Source organism: Hypomesus transpacificus, chromosome 24 (genome assembly GCF_021917145.1).
Source record: "Hypomesus transpacificus isolate Combined female chromosome 24, fHypTra1, whole genome shotgun sequence".
Taxonomy (NCBI): Eukaryota; Metazoa; Chordata; class Actinopteri; order Osmeriformes; family Osmeridae; genus Hypomesus; species Hypomesus transpacificus.
The window spans coordinates 661,960-680,730 of NC_061083.1; the positions used below are offsets into that span (position 1 = coordinate 661,960).

Sequence of the window (18,771 nt, forward strand, 5' to 3'; positions counted from 1 at the left end):
CTGGTATGTGTTTTCCAAACTGGCGTTTGATTTCTAGGCGGATGTTAGTGACCGACAGTGACGCTCATAGCCACCATTACAGCATCTGCAAATAATTCATTTCGAGAAAGCCTCAGGTTTTCTCATTTCTATTAATTAGCTCTGGGTTTTACGGTTAGATGTATTTTCATCACTACAGTTGACTGGATTTTTTTCTTTCTTCGTGAGTGATCAAAATGGATTTATATGGGAAGGTAAGATCATCATTAGGTGCATGGGGAAGGAGATATTTGAAGACTTTTGAAAATAATAATATAATAGCTTTTGAAAATAGTATTATAGTTTGAGCATACAGTTTTATATCCAGGCAACTTTTAATGTAATTATAGGCTGTCACAGTTATGAAGCACCGAAATACTATAATACTGTAATATTTCATAGTTGAATGAATTAATGCAATATAATCTCAAGCATTCACTTTCCCAGCCTAAAGGAGTATGTCTTTTGGCATCTTTAACAATATTTTTTTGCGCGCTTGTCAATAGTAACCAGTTGTATGTAGGCTACAGTTGTTGTAATGCGAGATATATTTCATGATGTATAATGTATTTAAATTACAATGATTTTCTATATCCGGGTTCCTGAACCTTTCTCTAAAAACTACAAACCCCATCTTGTGAACTTTGACGTCGACAAAATGTGCTTGCTCTGCTTCCTACGAAAGCCCCCCAGCTCGCGCTTGGTCCCGCTAGCGCGCGTGCCAGCTCGTACACAGTGGACAGCTCCAAGGTGCTGAAATTCATTTGGTTGTCGAGCGCAATAGGAGTCTTTGAACTGTAGATTATTTCTGGAAATTAGAAGAAACGAGAGCATAGACGCATTCGGATCAGGTATGACAAATGCATTTTTTTCTACCTCTACTTGCGTTATACCATTGTATTTAGACTGTTATACAATTTCATTCAAAATACTTCGGTGACCCATGCACACTTTGCAATTTTTTCCTGCAACGTTGTAGCGAGACAATGCACTTGAGCCATATTGTAGAATTGTAGTTTTTTTTTGGAAGGGAGTTATTTATGTTATCGTTAAACGAAGTCATTGTATTAGGCGTCAGAGATCGGTGTCCTTGTCTGTCTGGGCGTGTAAGACCAGTGTTTGACCAGCGTCCTAAATGTTGTAGGTCGAGCTGCTATTATTAAATAGATACAACATGGAGCAGTTTTTTCAGTTAAAGGCAGTGCTGTACTGGATGCATCTGTTTGATATAGGACATATACCGTGAATACATTCACCTTGGGTTGGAGCACAGATGTCACTCTTCATAGCCGCTGTCCTCCACAGACCCTAGCCTCTGTGTAGTATTGACGCTACGGAGATGGATGGTCAATTGATTTAACAGGAGTACAATTCTGCTGTTTCAGTGTACATTAGTCATTAGTTAATCAGAGAAGTGATGGTTTAGATGAGCCAATATGATGTGATTTACAAAGCAGGCTAGGTTAGACCATGCCTGAAGAGATTTGAATGTTTATTGTAGCAGACAGGTACAAGCCCGCTGACTCTCTAGTCCCCCAGGCTGTGAATGCTATGCTGGTTTGCCTTCTGTCAGACACAAATCTGGTGCAAGCTTTGTGCTTTTTACACACACAAGAATGTGTGAGAGTGTTTTGTGTTGTTTGTGTGTGTTGTGTGTATATGTGTGTGTGTGGTAAATCACAGAACAGTAAAACCATCTGGCTAATGAGACACAGTAACTGAAGTGATGTCCACTTCAAACCTGCTTTTGCAGATGGCTGCCACTCAGGATGTGAAGGGGAAGGAGGGTGCGGACCAGAACTTTGACTACATGTTCAAACTGCTGATCATTGGCAACAGCAGTGTGGGCAAGACCAGCTTCCTGTTCCGCTACGCGGATGACGCCTTCACCTCCGCCTTTGTCAGCACCGTGGGCATCGACTTCAAGGTCAAGACCGTCTACAAGAACGACAAGAGAATCAAGCTGCAGATATGGGTACGTCTGGGAGGGTGGCTCAGGTGGAGATTCGAACCCGGTCTCTTGTTGAAAGCAAAAACCAAGACATGCAACGTGCAAAACATGCCTCCATCTTTGCATTAAACGCAATGGCAGTGCAGTCAAACTCATCCTGCAGTCCTTCTCAGTTGAACCACAAGTCAATGTTTTTAACCACAAAAGCATGGAGAAACTCAATACTCTGGATCTCTCGTCACTGTCTATTTTTGAGGTAGCTTCAGACTCGCTTCCTGCTCATAGCAGCCTGTGCTTAGGCCTGACCCTCAGTAGTCAGGCCTAGAACAGCAGATAGAAGCCAACCTCAAACACAGATCCACAGTAGAATCTAGCTAACCTTCTTCACATGTAAATCTGTTTTGGTCAAACTAAACAAACCTCAGAGCTCGATTGCATATGCCTACAGATTTATCTGTCTGTAACTGATCAGAGTAGTCAATACAGCTAAGTGACATTGTCTACCTTCAGTCATGCTATCCATGCACTCCAGTTAATTCCCCATTTGAATGTAATTAGTGTCTGTCCGGAAGAATTGTATGGAAGAAATTGTGAGTGTTTTCCAAGGACTCATGAAGGTCTAGCACAGTATCACACTGCCATCATGCCCTAATGTCTGTGTGTTGTGGTATCATGAGAGGTGTATGGCAGTGCTCACAACAGGACAGAGCAAGCAAAAGTGCTTTCAAAAGAAGAATCCGGTTTATTCACTAACAAAAAGTCTTTCAGGAAGAAAACATGAATAGTTCTAAGGCAAAACATAGGCTTCATAAAGTTGCTCCTAACTTGAATACTACCAACTGTAGTTGCAAAATCAAAGTTACTCAGACGCCAAACTAAGTTCGTACCATGTACGATCCCGCCTACTTGGTGTGTGGGTCCACTCCTTTTTCCTCTCCCACACCTGAGCTCCCACTTTAATCAGAGGGCTGAAGCATTTGCACCTGTCTGAGTAGTGCATTCTGGGAGATGTAGTTTTCCCAGCAGCCATCTTGTGGCGTGGTAGCCACTCCCGGAGAGGAACATGACGCCCCTCTACCACACATCCTCTCGTGATTCCACAGTGTGTGCTTGTGTGTGTGTGTGTTAGAGAGAAACAGAGAGAATGTGAGTTTGAGACGGAGAGAAAGAAAATGTTGAACGCATTTAGAAATAACCAGTCCCTCCCCCCCCCCCCCCCCTCTCTGCTGTGACCAGGTGACCCCTGTCTGTAAAACACATTAGGCCATCAATCCATGGCTAGGTCTTCTCCTCCCGACCACCCCCTCCACCATTCCCCCTCTGTTGATCAATAACTATCAGTGACTCTGACAGGCTTGGTCAGTAGAACCGTCCCAGAAGGCCAATGAAAATACATCCATACGCACGTTCAGGACCTAGCTTACAAACACATTTTATTGCCTCAAAATAGTCCTGGTGCTGACATCAATACAAGTCTATGTAGGCATTACGGTGTCCGGGATTTGGTTTCACTAATGTCTTTAATGTGACTGAGATGCTGAAGTTCTCAGAGGCTGAGTACCAAGTGCTCCTAATGACAGAGCCGGAATCTGAGACACATAGACAGATGGAGGCCCCCTCACGTTAGAGAGCGTTAGCAACCGTTAGCAGGCCACACAGAAGGACACTGGCGAGTGTCTAACTCGCTCCTCCTGAATGTTCTAGAATGGCATGCTCAATCCTGTGTGAGGCTCTCCACTCAAGCGAAGCAACTTTACGCCGTAAACTTGGTATGGATTCAAAGAAGTTTGTTTTCGCTGCTACTCTGAGACAATGGAGAGTACCTTCCTTGCTGTCTCTCTCTCTGTCTGCACAAAACATTTGAAGCCACCACTGTCTCTCCATGTTTCTGTTAGCAATTACCTGCACCCAGGCAGTTGTTCTTTTCTAATCAGCTAATACGCAGCTCAGGCAAGAGCAGTGGGGAAGGATGCAGAGACCACAAAGGGGGATGTAAACAGTTTAATGAGAAGAGTCCAGAAGTTTAATTTGTTTTTATCCGTTTAAGTAAAGGCAGAATTGAACCGTAACCAGGATTTTCAGTACATCATTTTGACGACTCTCCCTTCTCTTATCAAGGCTCTTAGAACACTGAGTCATACTGGAGGTGACCGTTTTAGATAACGGCTCCTGCCCTTGTTGATATGAGAGATGCTGCTATTTGCTTCACCCAATCGAATATAGCTACTGCAAAAGACTAATTTTTCATGATACAACAATATTAATTCCTATCGTCTCTCTAGTAGGGTATACCAAAGACGATCTGTTTCTTTGACGGATGTTTACGGTAATGGTGGGCTGACTGCAGAGTCTGGGTGATGGCAGAGATTCAGGCAGGTTTCTAATGGAGCTCCTATTCACTCAGCTCAGCAGGTTTTTTGTGTCTTGCTGTTTCTTTTTAGCTGAGAACAAGCATTGCTGCTCACTGAAATAGCCCAGAGATGCAAAAGGTCATTGTCAAGCACTTGGCCCGGAATCGATGCTTAATGAAATGTGTGGATACGTGCCCTCAGAATTTAGACGTCAAAGCACTGTCCGCCAAAGTAGGAGACCAGTTGTTACAATACGTAAAACATCTTGTCTGTGACGTTTGTTATTTTGAGATGAAGTTATTTTACCATGTATTACACCGAGGGGAATTACTGATGGGTCAGTGTATATTGCAAACACACACCTAAACACCTGAGCAATAGTGTGTATTTGTGTGTATATTTGTGTGAGTGTGTGTGTGTGTGTGTGTATGTGTTCGGGCCTGTGAGCTCTGTGAAAGTCAGAGATACCCTCTGGCTACCACACAGACACAATTAGAACCATATTCAGACTGAGAGCAGAGCCAGCCTACTGTACAGCAACAGTAATGCATCATCCTGTCCAAGTCAGCCACAGTCACACATATAGCGGTGCTTCAAAATACAACTAACAGTGTTTAAGCAGACTATAAACTAACATTAAAACACAACATTATTAAGAAAATTACATAGATATATCCCACCATAGAACTGTAAAAAAATATGTAAAACAAAGTGAATTGGATATTGAACCCCTTTCATTGGTTGCTATGCATGTAGAGATGACAATGTTGCGACACTCTCCCTGTATGCCAGTAACATCTGTATAGTTATTCACCCTTTGAAGTGAGTCATCCTTATTCCAACAGGAGGCTTTGACTGTCATGGACACCATGCCATGACTGTGATAGGTTCTTCACCCAGGATGAGAGAGAGAGATTGAGAGGGAGCGAGAGGAAGTGAAAGAGAGAATTTGAGAGGAAGAGAGAGGAAGGGAAGAGAGAGATAACGAGAACGCATTTGGACTCATTGCTCATGTTGAATGATTCATTTACTGTGGAGCAGTGAAGCTCAGACCAGCAGGATGAATAGATAGTCTGCTTCGTTTCTATGGAAGAAGTGCTGTAAATACTAAATGGCCCAGAGTAAACACAGGTATTATGTGCAAAAGACTGACTGTGGAGGAAAGTTACTGATAATTAGAGAATGGAAACATTCATACTAGCCTCTTCTTTCCTACGCAGACGTGCGCTTAGTTGTATATAGTATAACTGTATATAATACATCAACTATATGTGCATGTGTGTGTCTAGACTGGAGAGCCTTCGAGAAATAGAGTATGTGTGTGTGTCTGTGTTTGTGTGTGTGCCTGTTTTGTTTGTACACACTCCGGAGATGCTCAGTAACACTGCCGTGTGTGTTTGTATGTGTGTGCATAGGACACAGCCGGCCAGGAGCGTTACAGGACTATCACTACGGCCTACTACCGTGGGGCAATGGGCTTCATCCTCATGTACGACATCACTAACGAGGAGTCCTTCGGGGCTGTGCAGGACTGGTGAGTACTACCCACTTTCACAGGCTTCTACCGAGTTGTGCTGTGTGTATGATTTCCCCCTCCCCTCTCCTCCCCGAAGAAATATACCTGCATAGCTGACCTTCCTCTCTCTGTGTCTCCTTATCTAACAGTATTGATTTACAGCATTTGACAGAGACTGGACCATCCGTGTGTGTGTGTGTGTAGTGGTGTGTGTGCATGTGTGAGTATGTGTGTGTGTTGGGGTCCGAGGGGAACACAATCAGTCACGACCCTGTCCATCGCACCACAATGGCTAAATTCATCCAAAGCCAAAGACACAAATCTCTTATTCCAGTGATTTAAGATGATGTATCCACACTTAAAATAAGTATCTGTCCATTAGGACCCACAAACCGGGTTTCTGGGATGAACTCTGGCACTGACAGTTTTGAGAATATGCATATTATTATGAATGCATTCAACAAGCAAGTGAGGTGAAATGAAGAAGAAACTCAAATTCACACATGCTTGACATATGACGTTGAATGTAGTTTAGTACCAGAAAAAAAGCTTACCAGTTAAATTGAATTGACTTGCTGTGAAACTAGCTAGTGGATTATCTGTTGTGAAAGTGTGTGTTCAGGTGCTTTGCCTAGGATTTAATAATCTCCTTCTTTCTGGCTGGTTTCTTTCTTCTTACTGTTGTGACGCTATCTCTCTCTCCCAGCCGAAAATAATTATATGAGCACAGAGTGGAGCTTTGGTCACCACAGAAACACTCTCATGTCGGGTTTTAAAACCACTAACTTGATCTGGCTTGAACCAGGCATGCTAAAATGAAATTGTTTATGTAATGTATTTCTTTTCACAAGATCACTGCGTTAGTTCGTGTTTGGTCAGTCAAAAATAAGGCGTTCGTAAAGAAATCCCTTTAGTACAGATGGGATGTTTGTAGATGGTCATCCCATAATGTTACTAAACAATCCAACTCTTGTATGTAGCGGTGTGAATGATCAAGAGGACAGAAGATTGACTATGGCAGGTCAGTCAACTTCTGACCTACATCCAGATGTGTTTAACTCACAGTTCATCTTGGCATTGAGGGAAACTGTTTGCTTTCAGTCACTCAGTCTTCAGTTGCTCTTCCCTTTCAGTCTCAGTGCCATTAGCAGGCAGAAAACAAGAGATAGAGAGAGAGAGAGAGACAGAGAACAGGTGCTACTAGAAACCGAAGGCTGGATTATCAGAGACAGGTCAGACAGAAGCAGGAGCAGCACCTCTTGTCAACAGCTCACAGCCTTCTCTCCCCTGGCCCTGTTCTGCCTCGCTCGCTGGAACACGGTTGCAGAGAAAAGGGGCTGCGTTTCCATGGCAACAGCTCCCTCCCCTGCTCGTGCGTGCATGAGTTCCCAACGTGCTTGTTTCCTGTGCGTGACGTTCGAGGCACATCCTATCTGTTCTCTCCTCTCTTCTCTCCTATTTTGTCTTCTCTTCTCTCTTCTCCTCTCCTCTCCTTTCTCTCCTTTCCTTTCCTCTCCTCACTCCTCACATCTTAAACAGTGCTGAGATTACCGCCTATAAATAGAGCTAGATTGCTTGTGTGGTTCCCGTTCGAGGTGATTCAAACATCAACCCAGTCGAGCTGTGTTGAACTGAGGTGTCAGCGTTAATAATATCATCCTCATGATCTGTGCTGAGGTGACCCAGATTTGAACTGTGACCAGACAGATATGGAAGGAAGACTGCTGACATCACTCCCTCTCTATTCTCAACCCCCCCCCTTCCCCCTCTTTCTCCTGTGTTGAGCTGGTGTCTTCGACTGGCCTACTTTCTATCTTTATCTATCTCTATCTTTCTCCATAGGGGAGCCGGTTCGTCAAAGTTGTTTTAGATTATTTTATTTTTTACGAAAAGTTCATTAGTGATGACAGAACCCCCGATGTGTCACAAATCTGAGTTAATTTGTTTGTCTAACACTGTAAGAAAATACTTTGCCGTCAACTATACACTGTTTTCCCCCATGTGCATTTCCTTTAGGTGAATCAATCGTTGATGCATGTCACATTTTGTTTGTGAGTGTGTTCATGTGTTTGCTTGTGTGCGCGTGTAGGTCGACCCAGATCAAGACCTATTCGTGGGACAACGCCCAAGTGGTCCTGGCAGGAAACAAGTGTGACATGGAGGAGGAGAGGGTGGTGTCAGTGGACAGTGGCAGACTGCTTGCTGAACAGCTGGGTAAGACTGCTGCGTCCACCAGCATGTCCTCATCTGGTCTGAGACCGAAAACGTGGACCAAATCTAACTTGTTTACTGGAACACACAGACACAGCAAACTGAATTTCTAATGCTGTTGTCACGGCAAATTCACAGTTGATGACCAAGTGCATGTTTCCTGTTGTGCCACATCCTGATGTTCCCTGTGCTAGAGGAGAGAATTGTTTGAGAAAGAGAGAGATTGAGAAAGAAATAGAGTTTGAGAGGGAGAGAGAAAGAGAGGAGAGAGAGTGAGGTGAAAAAGAGAGGGAGATATAGATTGAGAGAGAGTACTTTCAGGCTACCACTGTGATAGTCTACCTTCTTGCTCCTAAGGCACTAAAGATGCACTCAACTGTGACACTGACTACTCAGTTTGGACAAAGCTCTGACTTATCACCAGCATCATCTCAGGTGCCTTAGGTCACTCTCTGGTTTCCTTTGTCTTTCTCTCTCTCTCTCTTTATCTCTCTCTCTCTTTATCTCTCTCTCTCTTTATCTCTCTCTCTCTTTATCTCTCTCTCTCTTTATCTCTCTCTCTCTTTATCTCTCTCTCTCTCTCTCTTTATCTCTCTCTCTCTCTCTCTCTCTCTTTATCTCTCTCTCTCTTTATCTCTCTCTCTGTCTCTCTCTTTCTCTCTGTCTCTCTCTCTCTCTCTCTCTCTCTCTCTCTCTCTCTCTCTCTCTCTCTCTCTCTCTCTCTCTCTCTCTCTCTCTCTCTCTCTCTCTCTCTCTCTCTTTCTGTCTCCCTCCCTACCCCCACTCCTCTCTCTGGCCTCCAGGATTTGAGTTCTTCGAGACGAGTGCCAAGGACAACATCAATGTGAAGCAGACCTTCGAGCGCCTCGTCGACATCATCTGCGACCGGATGTCCGAGAGCCTGGATACGGATCCTGCCGTTACCACGGGAACGCCTGGTGCCAAACTGACAGACAGCGCCCCGCCCCTCCAGCAGCCAGCCTGCAACTGTTAGTGGGCCGTTAGTGTTCAGAGCAGGACGGGGGAGTGGGGTGGGGAGGTGGGGGTGGGGGTTGTCACAGCGTACAGGGCCAGCTTTTGTTCCAGACCAACACCAACACATGCCTGCTTGAGTCACTCAGCTCATCCCGAACATCCCAATGTCAAATAACGAGTCGATCCCCAATGGTAAAACGTGGAGGATGGTTTGTAACTATGTGTGTTGATGCTGTGCCAGAACAAAAGCCCACGCACTGTAGTTTCCAGAGTCCGTAGTTTTTTTCTTACTACTTAATCATCTCTAATCTATGTCAATCAATGTACAAACAGACTTGCATCCTGTTTGTCATAAAAATGTCTTAACGTAACAAGATATCTGATATTACGCTAAGAATATGCTATACCTATATCCCTCTACTTAACTTCTCCGATGTGCTTGTAAACTTGGTAGCCTGGTTCCTGTTCTAACTGTTCGATGCACCTCAACACAGCTTTTAGAGGCTTAGAACTATTACAGAGTGAATCTACAAAGTAGAACATCAGTAGATTTTCAGGGGTTAGACTCTAGTCAGTGCCATAGAGATATAAATAGAGTGCTTTATTCTCTGTGGTCTGTGCATGGATTTCTTAAGGCATCTATTTATTTGGTCTGCATAGGGGTTGTTTTGATACATTTTACGATGTATCTTCTGCAGCTGCTTGTTGCAGTGCACTGTATAAGAAGTGTGTACACAGGTAAGTGTATGCATATATCTGCTGTATTTATGGACTGTTTCTGTGCATGTGTATGTGTGAGTGTGTGTATGCGTTTGTGTTTCTTTGAAATCATCTATCTTGGATCAAATCAAGTGGCCTTTAGCATTCCATCATGGCCTCTGCTCCTATGTTCTGGTTCTGTTCCGTTTCACATTACATCAATCTGCTTAGGTTGTGTTTACGTGTTTTTGTGTTGTGGGAAAGGGGGATTTGTGTGTATGTATGTGTGTGTGTGCCTTTCCTAGTGATCATGTTGCTCTTTAGGACAGAAAAAGCATGAAGATAAATAAAACGTAGAACATGATACAGTCAATAGATGTTTGCAAGGCTGTCTTACTCTAGGAATTCTCAAATTGTTCAGTTTGAGAGATTCAGTCGACATCAACATGTTCAGTACCTGTACATTACATTTACATGTATTCATTACTAACATCTGGACGTTGGAGATATACCTTAAACTCCACTTCATTGAACATTTTCAGAATCTCACCAACATTGAGCATGTCTACAGCAGCCTACACCTCCAACAGTGATGAGTATATCTCTGTATTAGGTAGCTTTCACGTTATAGATTTCAGTGTCACTTACTGTAGGTCTTAGTTGTTGCAGAAGGTCATCAAACCTGTAGTCGTGCCAAAACAGAATAGATTGTCCTAAACTGTCTTTTTTGTGTTTTTGCATAGGAAAAAGAAAGGACGGAAAATGTTTTAAAAAACGTTGCATGAAACACCACTTCTCTATCTTTATATTTTAGGGATGTGAAAGAAACGATTTATGTTATAAATTTAGGAGCATCCTCACAGTTTTATCTGTGAGCTGCAAATGGGCCAACAAGTGCAATATTTATTAAATAAATTCCTGTGTACATAATCCTCCTCTCCATTAGAGTAGTAGCTCCCTTTGCAGAAGCGGGTGTGACTGTTAGTTGAGCTGTAAGTTGTGGCACTACACCCATTAAAGAGACTTCTGTGTGGATGGGAGCTTTATGGGGATCTGCACTGGGAGTCAATCTGTAAGGGTGTGTGTTTGTGTGGGTGTGTGTGTACGCCATAGCAATTCCATACTGTCTTGTATATTGTGTACCTTTTTTACGGACGTATCCTCGTGCTGTATGCTGTACCTCTCGCTAACCGTTGGTGACCCTTGTATCATGATGTCCAAATGCAGTGTTGTGAAAGATAGTCAGGGAACATTAGTCTATGCCATATTCCGTACTGATCTGCTGTATGTCTATCTGAGAAAAATTATGTGTGCATTGTTGCGTAGCGTTAGTATTCCATGACAATATCCGTGGAACAGTTTGACATGTGGAGCATAAGACAAAGGATAGAGCTTTTGAAAAATCTACATGGCTATTCCAAAGCTCATTCTGATGTTCTAGTCAGCCCATATTTCCCTAACTGGATGTTTTATTTATACCTTTATGTGTGTAAGCAATGTACAAAATATGTTTTTGAGATGATAGGAAATAAACAAATTGTATTCATGTGGGTTTTGATGACTGTTATAATTGACTTTCACATCATTGACACCCTGCAGGTGAGCAGTAGTGCTGTTTTTGCAACATTTTATCCATTCAAAATACTCCCTTCAATGGAAATACTCTTGTTTTATTTGTCAGAAAGTATGTTATTAGTTCAAACACCATCCACAACAGGGCAGGCACCAGGGGAAAGGAATTTGGTTGGAGAATTAGTTGGAAGGGCAATCTAGACCTCTCACTCCAGAAATGAGCCATCAGTCTATTGTCATTGTCTGCAGTTTCTTTAGAGAGTAGAGTTGAGAATCTTGTAAAACGCCCGTGTGATTTTTCCATTAAGCTCTGTATACTGTAATAGAGGTCCACAATGACAAAGGAAGGACTCGATAGTTCGGACTGTTCTGCAGACTTTATTAGACAAACATCAAAGTCCCACTGCACATGCACACACCTTTTTCACCACCAGGATTAACCCCTTTGTTAGGCCCCAAGGTGGGAACGCTCCATACTGCACTTATTGTCACAACACCCTTTCCTAGTCCAGTACCAGCTACTGCTGTACATCTGGCTCTGTACTCCTGCAGATGAAGACAGTAGCCTCAGAAATAGGGAATTTGATCAAGGCTGAAAATCATTTTCTACAACAATTTTACTAGTAACAAACAAAAACATACTAGTACCTATTATTTTGTTACTATAACAGTCGTAATTTGTACCTATTTTGGTTTTACTCTTAATAAATCTATTTTTTTCTTCCATTTACTGTAATGAAATGTGGCTCTGCAATTACATATATATAACAATTGTAATAGTTACTAGTAATTTTTTCTTGGAACTATATTTGTAAAGTTGGTATATTCTATTTCAATTCATTATAAAAATTGGAAAAGTGGGACTAACTACCCAGAGCCCCAATGGGGGACGGTCTTCCACAAGCTTGGAATGAAAATGAAAAAACAGACAAAACCAAAATGGGGGGTGGTGGGGGGGGGCAGGGGCAAATTGCATTCAAGGCGCCCCATGATATTGCAGGGGTTCATTCCCAAGCCCCAGCCAATGAGCTTCATGAAGCTATGGAAGAGTTCAAACTTACTGACTTACCGTGTCCAAGTGACGTACTATGTCAGCTGCAAAAGAGAAACCACCCTCCTTCCCCAGTGCTTGGCACTGTGGCCCAACCCCTCATCATCATCTGCTGCTGCATCCAGATGTGCACACCACTGTTCTCCATCTAAGCAGTTATGGTCAGTGTCGACCAGGAGCCTACTACTCACCTGCATGGCAGCAGCCCAGCATCGATGCCTTTCAGATTTTCCTGGACGTAAGCAGGCATAACTGGGACTACAGAAGTGAGCGTTGCCATCGCCAGTCTCTGGACTCCCCACCATGAGGTATACACTCAAACTACAGATCTTCCTCTAACAGACAGGATAGAAGCCCAGCCCGAATTCATATAGAGAGGGAACAGATCCCTCGCTAGTGATGCACCTGCCCCTGCAGATGATCTGCTACCCATCAATTGTGACATCACAATAAGGCTTCTTCTTTGTCTCTCCTCGACACTGATTCCACAATCTCTATCATTGGAGGATACTTGTTTACAGCTTGACATCCACCACTGAAGAAATCAAAGACATCTTTTGTGCTTGCTCCATTAAGTCAATGGTGAGTATTTAGACACGATAGGCACTTTTGCATCTACCTGGGAATGAAATTGCTGCAGCACGAGTTCCAGTTCATCAGAGGAGCTCACAATCCGGTGGTCCTGGATTGGGACTTCTTGCATGGACACCTACAGCCTCCTGCAGGCTACTGTGAATATACAGCGAATATGTTGATGCCAAGCCCTTCAGCATTGCTGTTGCTAGTACAGAATGGTTTGACTGTGTTATGATGCATCAAAGGATTCATTTTGGTCTCTTAAGTCATGGAAGAGTTAAAGTGTCTGAATAGGAGCTGTCAGAAACTACAGGATGGCTAGTTGCGGGTAATGGTAAAGAGATAAGAAAATACATTTCAACAGATATACCGGTATGACAGAGGCCACTGGCCACAGAGATAACTGAAATGATAAAGAACATTTTGGGGGAGGGGTATACTGTATAGTATAGCATAAATATGTATATTTAAATATGTACATACAGTATAGATATTATTTTAATGATGAGAGTAGAGTATCTTAGTAGAGGGAACCACAGGTGAGTCTTTGTACTTAGTTTTTGTCTGTTGTGATGTAGTACAGATGGACAAGGGAGGTGGGATGTTAACTGAAGGTTTTCTTGTAGACGTCGAGGACTGGCAGGCAGATAGGCTGACAGGCAGGGAAGGAAGGCAGGCAAGTGCAGGCAGGCTGAAGAGGTATAAACCTGGGCACAAGGAAGAAGTATAAAGAGAAACTCAGAACAACTTAGAAGAATTATAGAACTAGGAACATTTTGACGTTTGAACATTTGACATTTTTGCTGGGTAATGAGCTGATGGATGGCAGTGTGCAGGATCCAGGAAAGACCAGAAAACAAACACACACACAATCACAGAGGGACCAGCAGCTACTATAGCAGGGGGAGCTGAGGGACAGGAAAACAAACACACACAATCACAGAGGGACCAGCAGGGAGAGCTGAGGGACAGGAAAACAAACACACACAATCACAGAGGGACCAGCAGGGGGAGCTGAGGGACAGGAAAACACACAGGGTAGAACTCTGGGGATCAAGCCTTAACATTGTCACGTTGTTAAATAAAAGGTGCACAAATATATTTTTATTAACTTGTACATGTCGGCCAATTACCTTTCATATCTTTAAATAATTAGTGTCTTGTACTCTATAGTTACAACCTCTTAAAACAAATTGCCCCCCACCCGCAACACACACACATATGAAATCGTAAGCCCCTGCCCAATCTCCTACTCTCAGGTGTCTGCTTATTTCTTATCATCACCATTTCATTATTCAAATCTGAGTCACTCATAAAGAAATTCAACAATGTAGTCAAGCTAAATTATAAATTAATTATTATAGTGAAGGGAATGGAATTATATGGACTTCCTCTATTTTATAACAGATTTTGTTTAGATAATGGGCTGTATATGTAGAAATAATAACATAGGACTAATTTGCCTAACTTAGCTTCATGACATATTTGTTCTACCAAAAAAAGCTACGTAGTTTCCCAACAAATATACGCAGTCTGTCATTGCAGTATATAACCTTCAATACATTCACTTAATTAATCCAGACACTACAGTATAGATTAACTATACAAAGTGTAAAATCTTGAAAAAAAAAAACATTGTAAAAATGCCAAAATCAGTACCGTGGATGGACAGGTGAGGGCACTGTTTTGTCAGTCTAGACAAGATGAGAGCAAGGTTGTCATCTGTATTCCTCACACAACTTCCCCCACAATTTCTCCTAAAATAATACATGACACACTCAGACTGGCACTGGTCCATCATTCCAAAAAGAAACATAGGTTTTGTTATTTCAACACTTAGAGCGTTCACACTTTAAGACAGTCAGAGACGTGAGACTAGGCAGGTAGGCAGAATCAACCCATGCTTTTATTTAATTTGTTGCATATAAAAACTTTTTTTTTTTCTTCATTTTTATACAGAAAGTCTTTATGGTCTACAGTGCTATCCAATAGACTGCAATTAACAAGGAATCCATTAAAATAACTTTTAATTGTCTCGTGAAACGTCCAGACAAGTTGGCATTCTAAAGACATAAACCAAAAATAATTGTCCTGGAGATCTTTTTGAAGTTACAGTTTGTGTATTCCTTTCATACCATAAAAATAGAACACAAAAAGTTAAAGATCCCTCTAATTCCATTGGTCCAGGGCTGTTTAGAATCTACAGTATGCGTGTCAAAATAAGAGTTCTCAATTTCGGGACGTGTTTTTTTTTGGGGGGATGACATCCCTTCCTGCATTCTCCATCTCAATACCAGGCTTTGTGTCTCTGGCAGAAAGATGTCAGTGGTTGTAGATATTGCATGTGGTGGAGGCGAGGCAGAGACCAGGCCAGGTGAAGCACCCTCAGTGTCTCAGCCCAAAGAAATGCAGCAGTGACTGGACACACGGGTGTGTCACCACGCCCTGGTGCTCCATAAGCCCCATCTCCAAGAGCCATCCCCTCCTATCCCCCTTAGTGGTTGTAGATCTGAAAGAATCCAAAATGGGGCTATCAATACCGGACAAGCTCCTCCAAACCTTAGGACTGGGATTAGGGGAAACAAGCACCATATTGCTTTCACCTATACTATACAGGTCTTGGGAATAGGGATTGAGGTTTGTAGACCAGGCCTATTTATATCTACTATAAGCCACATATCAGTCACTCCAGGGTAAATGGGCTGAAACCTGACCATAGTCAATTCTCTGTCAACAGAATTGAACAAGAATCGTTGCCGTGGTGATATTTGTTGAATATGTTGGGTTTATTTGGCTGTGAAAAATTTAGGCAACATTCTCACTCAAATCCCCGAGGACGGAGAATCCGATGTTCAAATCAGATCAACCCATTCCAAACAAATGCAGCAAAAAGAGGAGGACTAGAAAGCTAAGAAAAAAAGAAAGATAAATGGCATGTTAAATTTAAGGCACAGCCCATGGGCCAAGGAACAGCTCACTCTCTAGAAAAACAAAACAAAAACAGTTTTGGCTTTCCCCTCTCCCCTCTGAGCTAGCTAGATCTCAGAAAGCCAATATACCGATGGATCATTTTACATTAAAGAAGCATGTGTCACAAACACTCTCTCACCTAGATGGAGTTCAGTCACACCATCACCATAAGGGATGATAAGAATCAACCATTTACAACAAACAGCATCATGATATCAATAAGAATAATACAGTATATACAGCACAATAAATACATGTTTGTAAACAGCGATAAAACCAGAAAACTGTATTACAGCTAAGGTCATCGGGTGAGGATGAAAAGAATAGCAAACTTGGCACAAATAAAATTAATTTCATTTAATCCTGACACATAAAAAAAATCATCCGGATTAGATAAAACAGTTTTGAAATGACACATTTCTTTAAGAATAAACACAATTTTAAAAAGCCATGAATATTGATTCAAGTGTTTTTTCAAAATTTGTACATGTCCTTGTCTATACTGTATGTACAAATTCAAAGAGAAAGCATATTTGGGTTTAATAGAGGGGCAAGCCTGTATGGTGCGGTAGATCTATGCTACAGTGAAAGCTGTACTGTACCGCTTAAACATGCCATAAATGAAACAAAACAATTACACAAAAGAAAATCAATAAATAGTAGCGTCAGCTGTTAAAAAAAAAAATAAAAGAAACAAAAAATTGTAACTTGGCTGAGGTCTTAATGAACCTTGTTCAAGCCTAAATGTACATGACAGGTTTGGCGAGTTGAATACAAAAGAAAAAACTAACAAAAAACATAAGAATAAAAGTAGTGAGATATGAATACATCAGTGCATTAGAGTATCTACATACAGTCAACCAATACCCCTCAGGACACCAACACATGATGATTGTCTGATTGATTCTAGTAAAAAAAAAGTAAAGGTTATCATAGTGGCAATGACAATGCTTTGCATTCTTGAAGTAACAACTATGAATCCATGTGGTGCATCATAAAACTGTAAATTCAACCTTTAGCTACCCTAAAACATGAAATGGGCCTGCTTACATCTGCTAATATGCAGTTTAGTATGTACTGTATCCTACCACTGCCAGCATCCAGACCCCATAGACTTCCACATTAGGCTAGAAAATGAATGACAGACAAACGTACAGAACACTCACGTTCAACTCTCTAACTCAAGGTGCTTCTTCTATCCATAAGGAGGATTGCATTGTCTGATGACATGAACTGCTGACAAGAGCAAGTAACTTCAACTTAAAGGCTTCTTCAGTTGAAACTGATTTCACTGAACTTAAAGTCTGTGCCAAGGCTTGTCACATTTTCCCCCTCAGCAAAACATTCTATAAAATAAAAGCTGAAAGCTACACAAAAAGAAGTTTGGGCAGGGACACTGCAATATTTATCTTAATGCTGTTTCATAAAGATAAGAGCAAGTGCAAATACTTACTCCGTATCCCTTTCCTAATACAACTGGCAGGTTACCATTTTAAACACTGAAAACCAGTGTTTGATTAGACTCCCCTCACCAGCACAGGGTATAATCAGTCCTCTAAAATCTATAAAAGATCTCCAAGTTAAATACGATACGATACAAAAACCAAAGAGGTCAAAGACAGCATCTGAGCTGTGAGATTTCCGCCTTTTTCAGTCACATGTACGAGGAAGACTTCAACTTCAGAAAAAGTGTCTGGATAAAGTCCCACAATGCCGCGGTCCCCGTGGGCTGCAGTGGCCAGCCTTCTGGACGTCCTCTATCCATCCTCATCCGTCCTCATCCGCCCGTCCATCCGCTGGCGTCCAGGGGAGGAATAACTCGGGGTAGAGGTTCTCCTTGAACACAACCATAGCCACTTGTGTAGAATGGGCACTTGAATACAGATAACTGCTATACTTCTACTGCTGCACTCTGGCCCTGGCCTGGGGAGGGGGGGCGGGGGGTTGTGTGTGTGTGTGTGTGTGTGTGTGTGTGTGTGGGGGGGGGTGTAGTGTGAGAAAGGTTATGTGTATGTGGGGGGGGGGGGAGAAACAGCTGATCCAAACTCTTAAATGTAACTTCAACTCACAGGGATGAGGTTTAAACGAAACACCGACCACTTAAGTTCAAACTGGAATGGAAAGAGAGTTTTCCTGAGTGCAAAAACTTGTAGAAGTACCGGTGTGTGTGTCTGAAAAGCTGACCAGTGGGATAAAGAAGAGGGGGAGAGGCCAAGGTGACAAGCAGCGTGCGCTTTGGAACCATAAACATGGACGTATAAAAAACAGACAAACTCCACAAAACCCAAAAAATAATTTATCTTTCATTACTAAGAGGTGCAGCGAGTCAGTTAGCTGTCCATACACACTGCTATGTGTCAGCAGTTTTTCTCCCTTTCTCCTCTTCCTGTTTCTTTTCCTCCCCTTCCCCTTCTTCGACTACACAGTCTGGCGTGAAAGAGCATTCTCCCTCGACCTCTCTCTGTTCCTCCTCCTCCACCTCCTCCCCCAGCTGCTCATCCAGCGGTATCTCTGTCGACTCCGAGTCCTGCGTGCAGAGGGTTTTAGAGTCACTGCAGCTGTTCTCGTCGTCCTCCTCCTCCTCTTCCTCCTCCACCTCTTCTTCCTCGGGCTGGCTCCCACTGTCCTTCTCTGTGTCGGACTCTCCGTCCTCTTCCAGGGTGAGTTCAAACTGGAACTTGTCCCCTCCGGTCGGCCGGCTGCCGTCGTCGGGCTCGTCCAGGGCAGGAGAGGGGCTCTGGGGGATGGTGCTCTGGTACCACTCCCTGTTGTCCTCCAGGGTGTCCAGGATGTCCTGGGCGTCCGGGTGCACCAGGTCGGCCCATGTCTCCCACAGGGGGTGCACGATGTAGTCTATGAACCCCACCTGCGGGGGAAAGAC

General features: G+C 42.8%; 2 protein-coding genes across 7 annotated transcripts in view; one reads left to right on the top strand and one right to left on the bottom strand.

Moving 5' to 3' along the window:
* Nucleotides 1-92: 92 nt before the first annotated feature.
* rab3c (RAB3C, member RAS oncogene family) lies at nt 93-9,058 on the top strand. 2 transcript variants are annotated; one of them, XM_047048427.1, is made up of 5 exons: nt 93-233; nt 1,772-1,993; nt 5,736-5,854; nt 7,926-8,050; nt 8,851-9,058. In XM_047048427.1, exons 1-5 carry the CDS (start codon nt 216-218, stop codon nt 9,039-9,041), a joined length of 675 nt encoding a protein of 224 aa, XP_046904383.1. In that variant the 5' UTR covers nt 93-215; the 3' UTR covers nt 9,042-9,058. The 2 variants fall into 2 exon arrangements, with proteins under 2 accessions (XP_046904383.1, XP_046904384.1); XM_047048428.1 differs by lacking the exon at nt 93-233 and adding an exon at nt 748-869.
* Nucleotides 9,059-14,808: 5,750 nt separating this feature from the next.
* pde4d (phosphodiesterase 4D, cAMP-specific) overlaps nt 14,809-18,771 on the bottom strand; it is a 148,056-nt gene continuing 144,093 nt past the window's right edge. For all 5 annotated transcript variants that reach the window (XM_047048651.1, XM_047048653.1, XM_047048650.1 and 2 more), the window contains one exon: nt 14,809-18,756. In XM_047048651.1, coding sequence (XP_046904607.1) covers nt 18,241-18,756 — 516 coding nt within the window. In that variant the 3' untranslated portion in view covers nt 14,809-18,240. The remainder of the gene's footprint in view (nt 18,757-18,771) is intronic.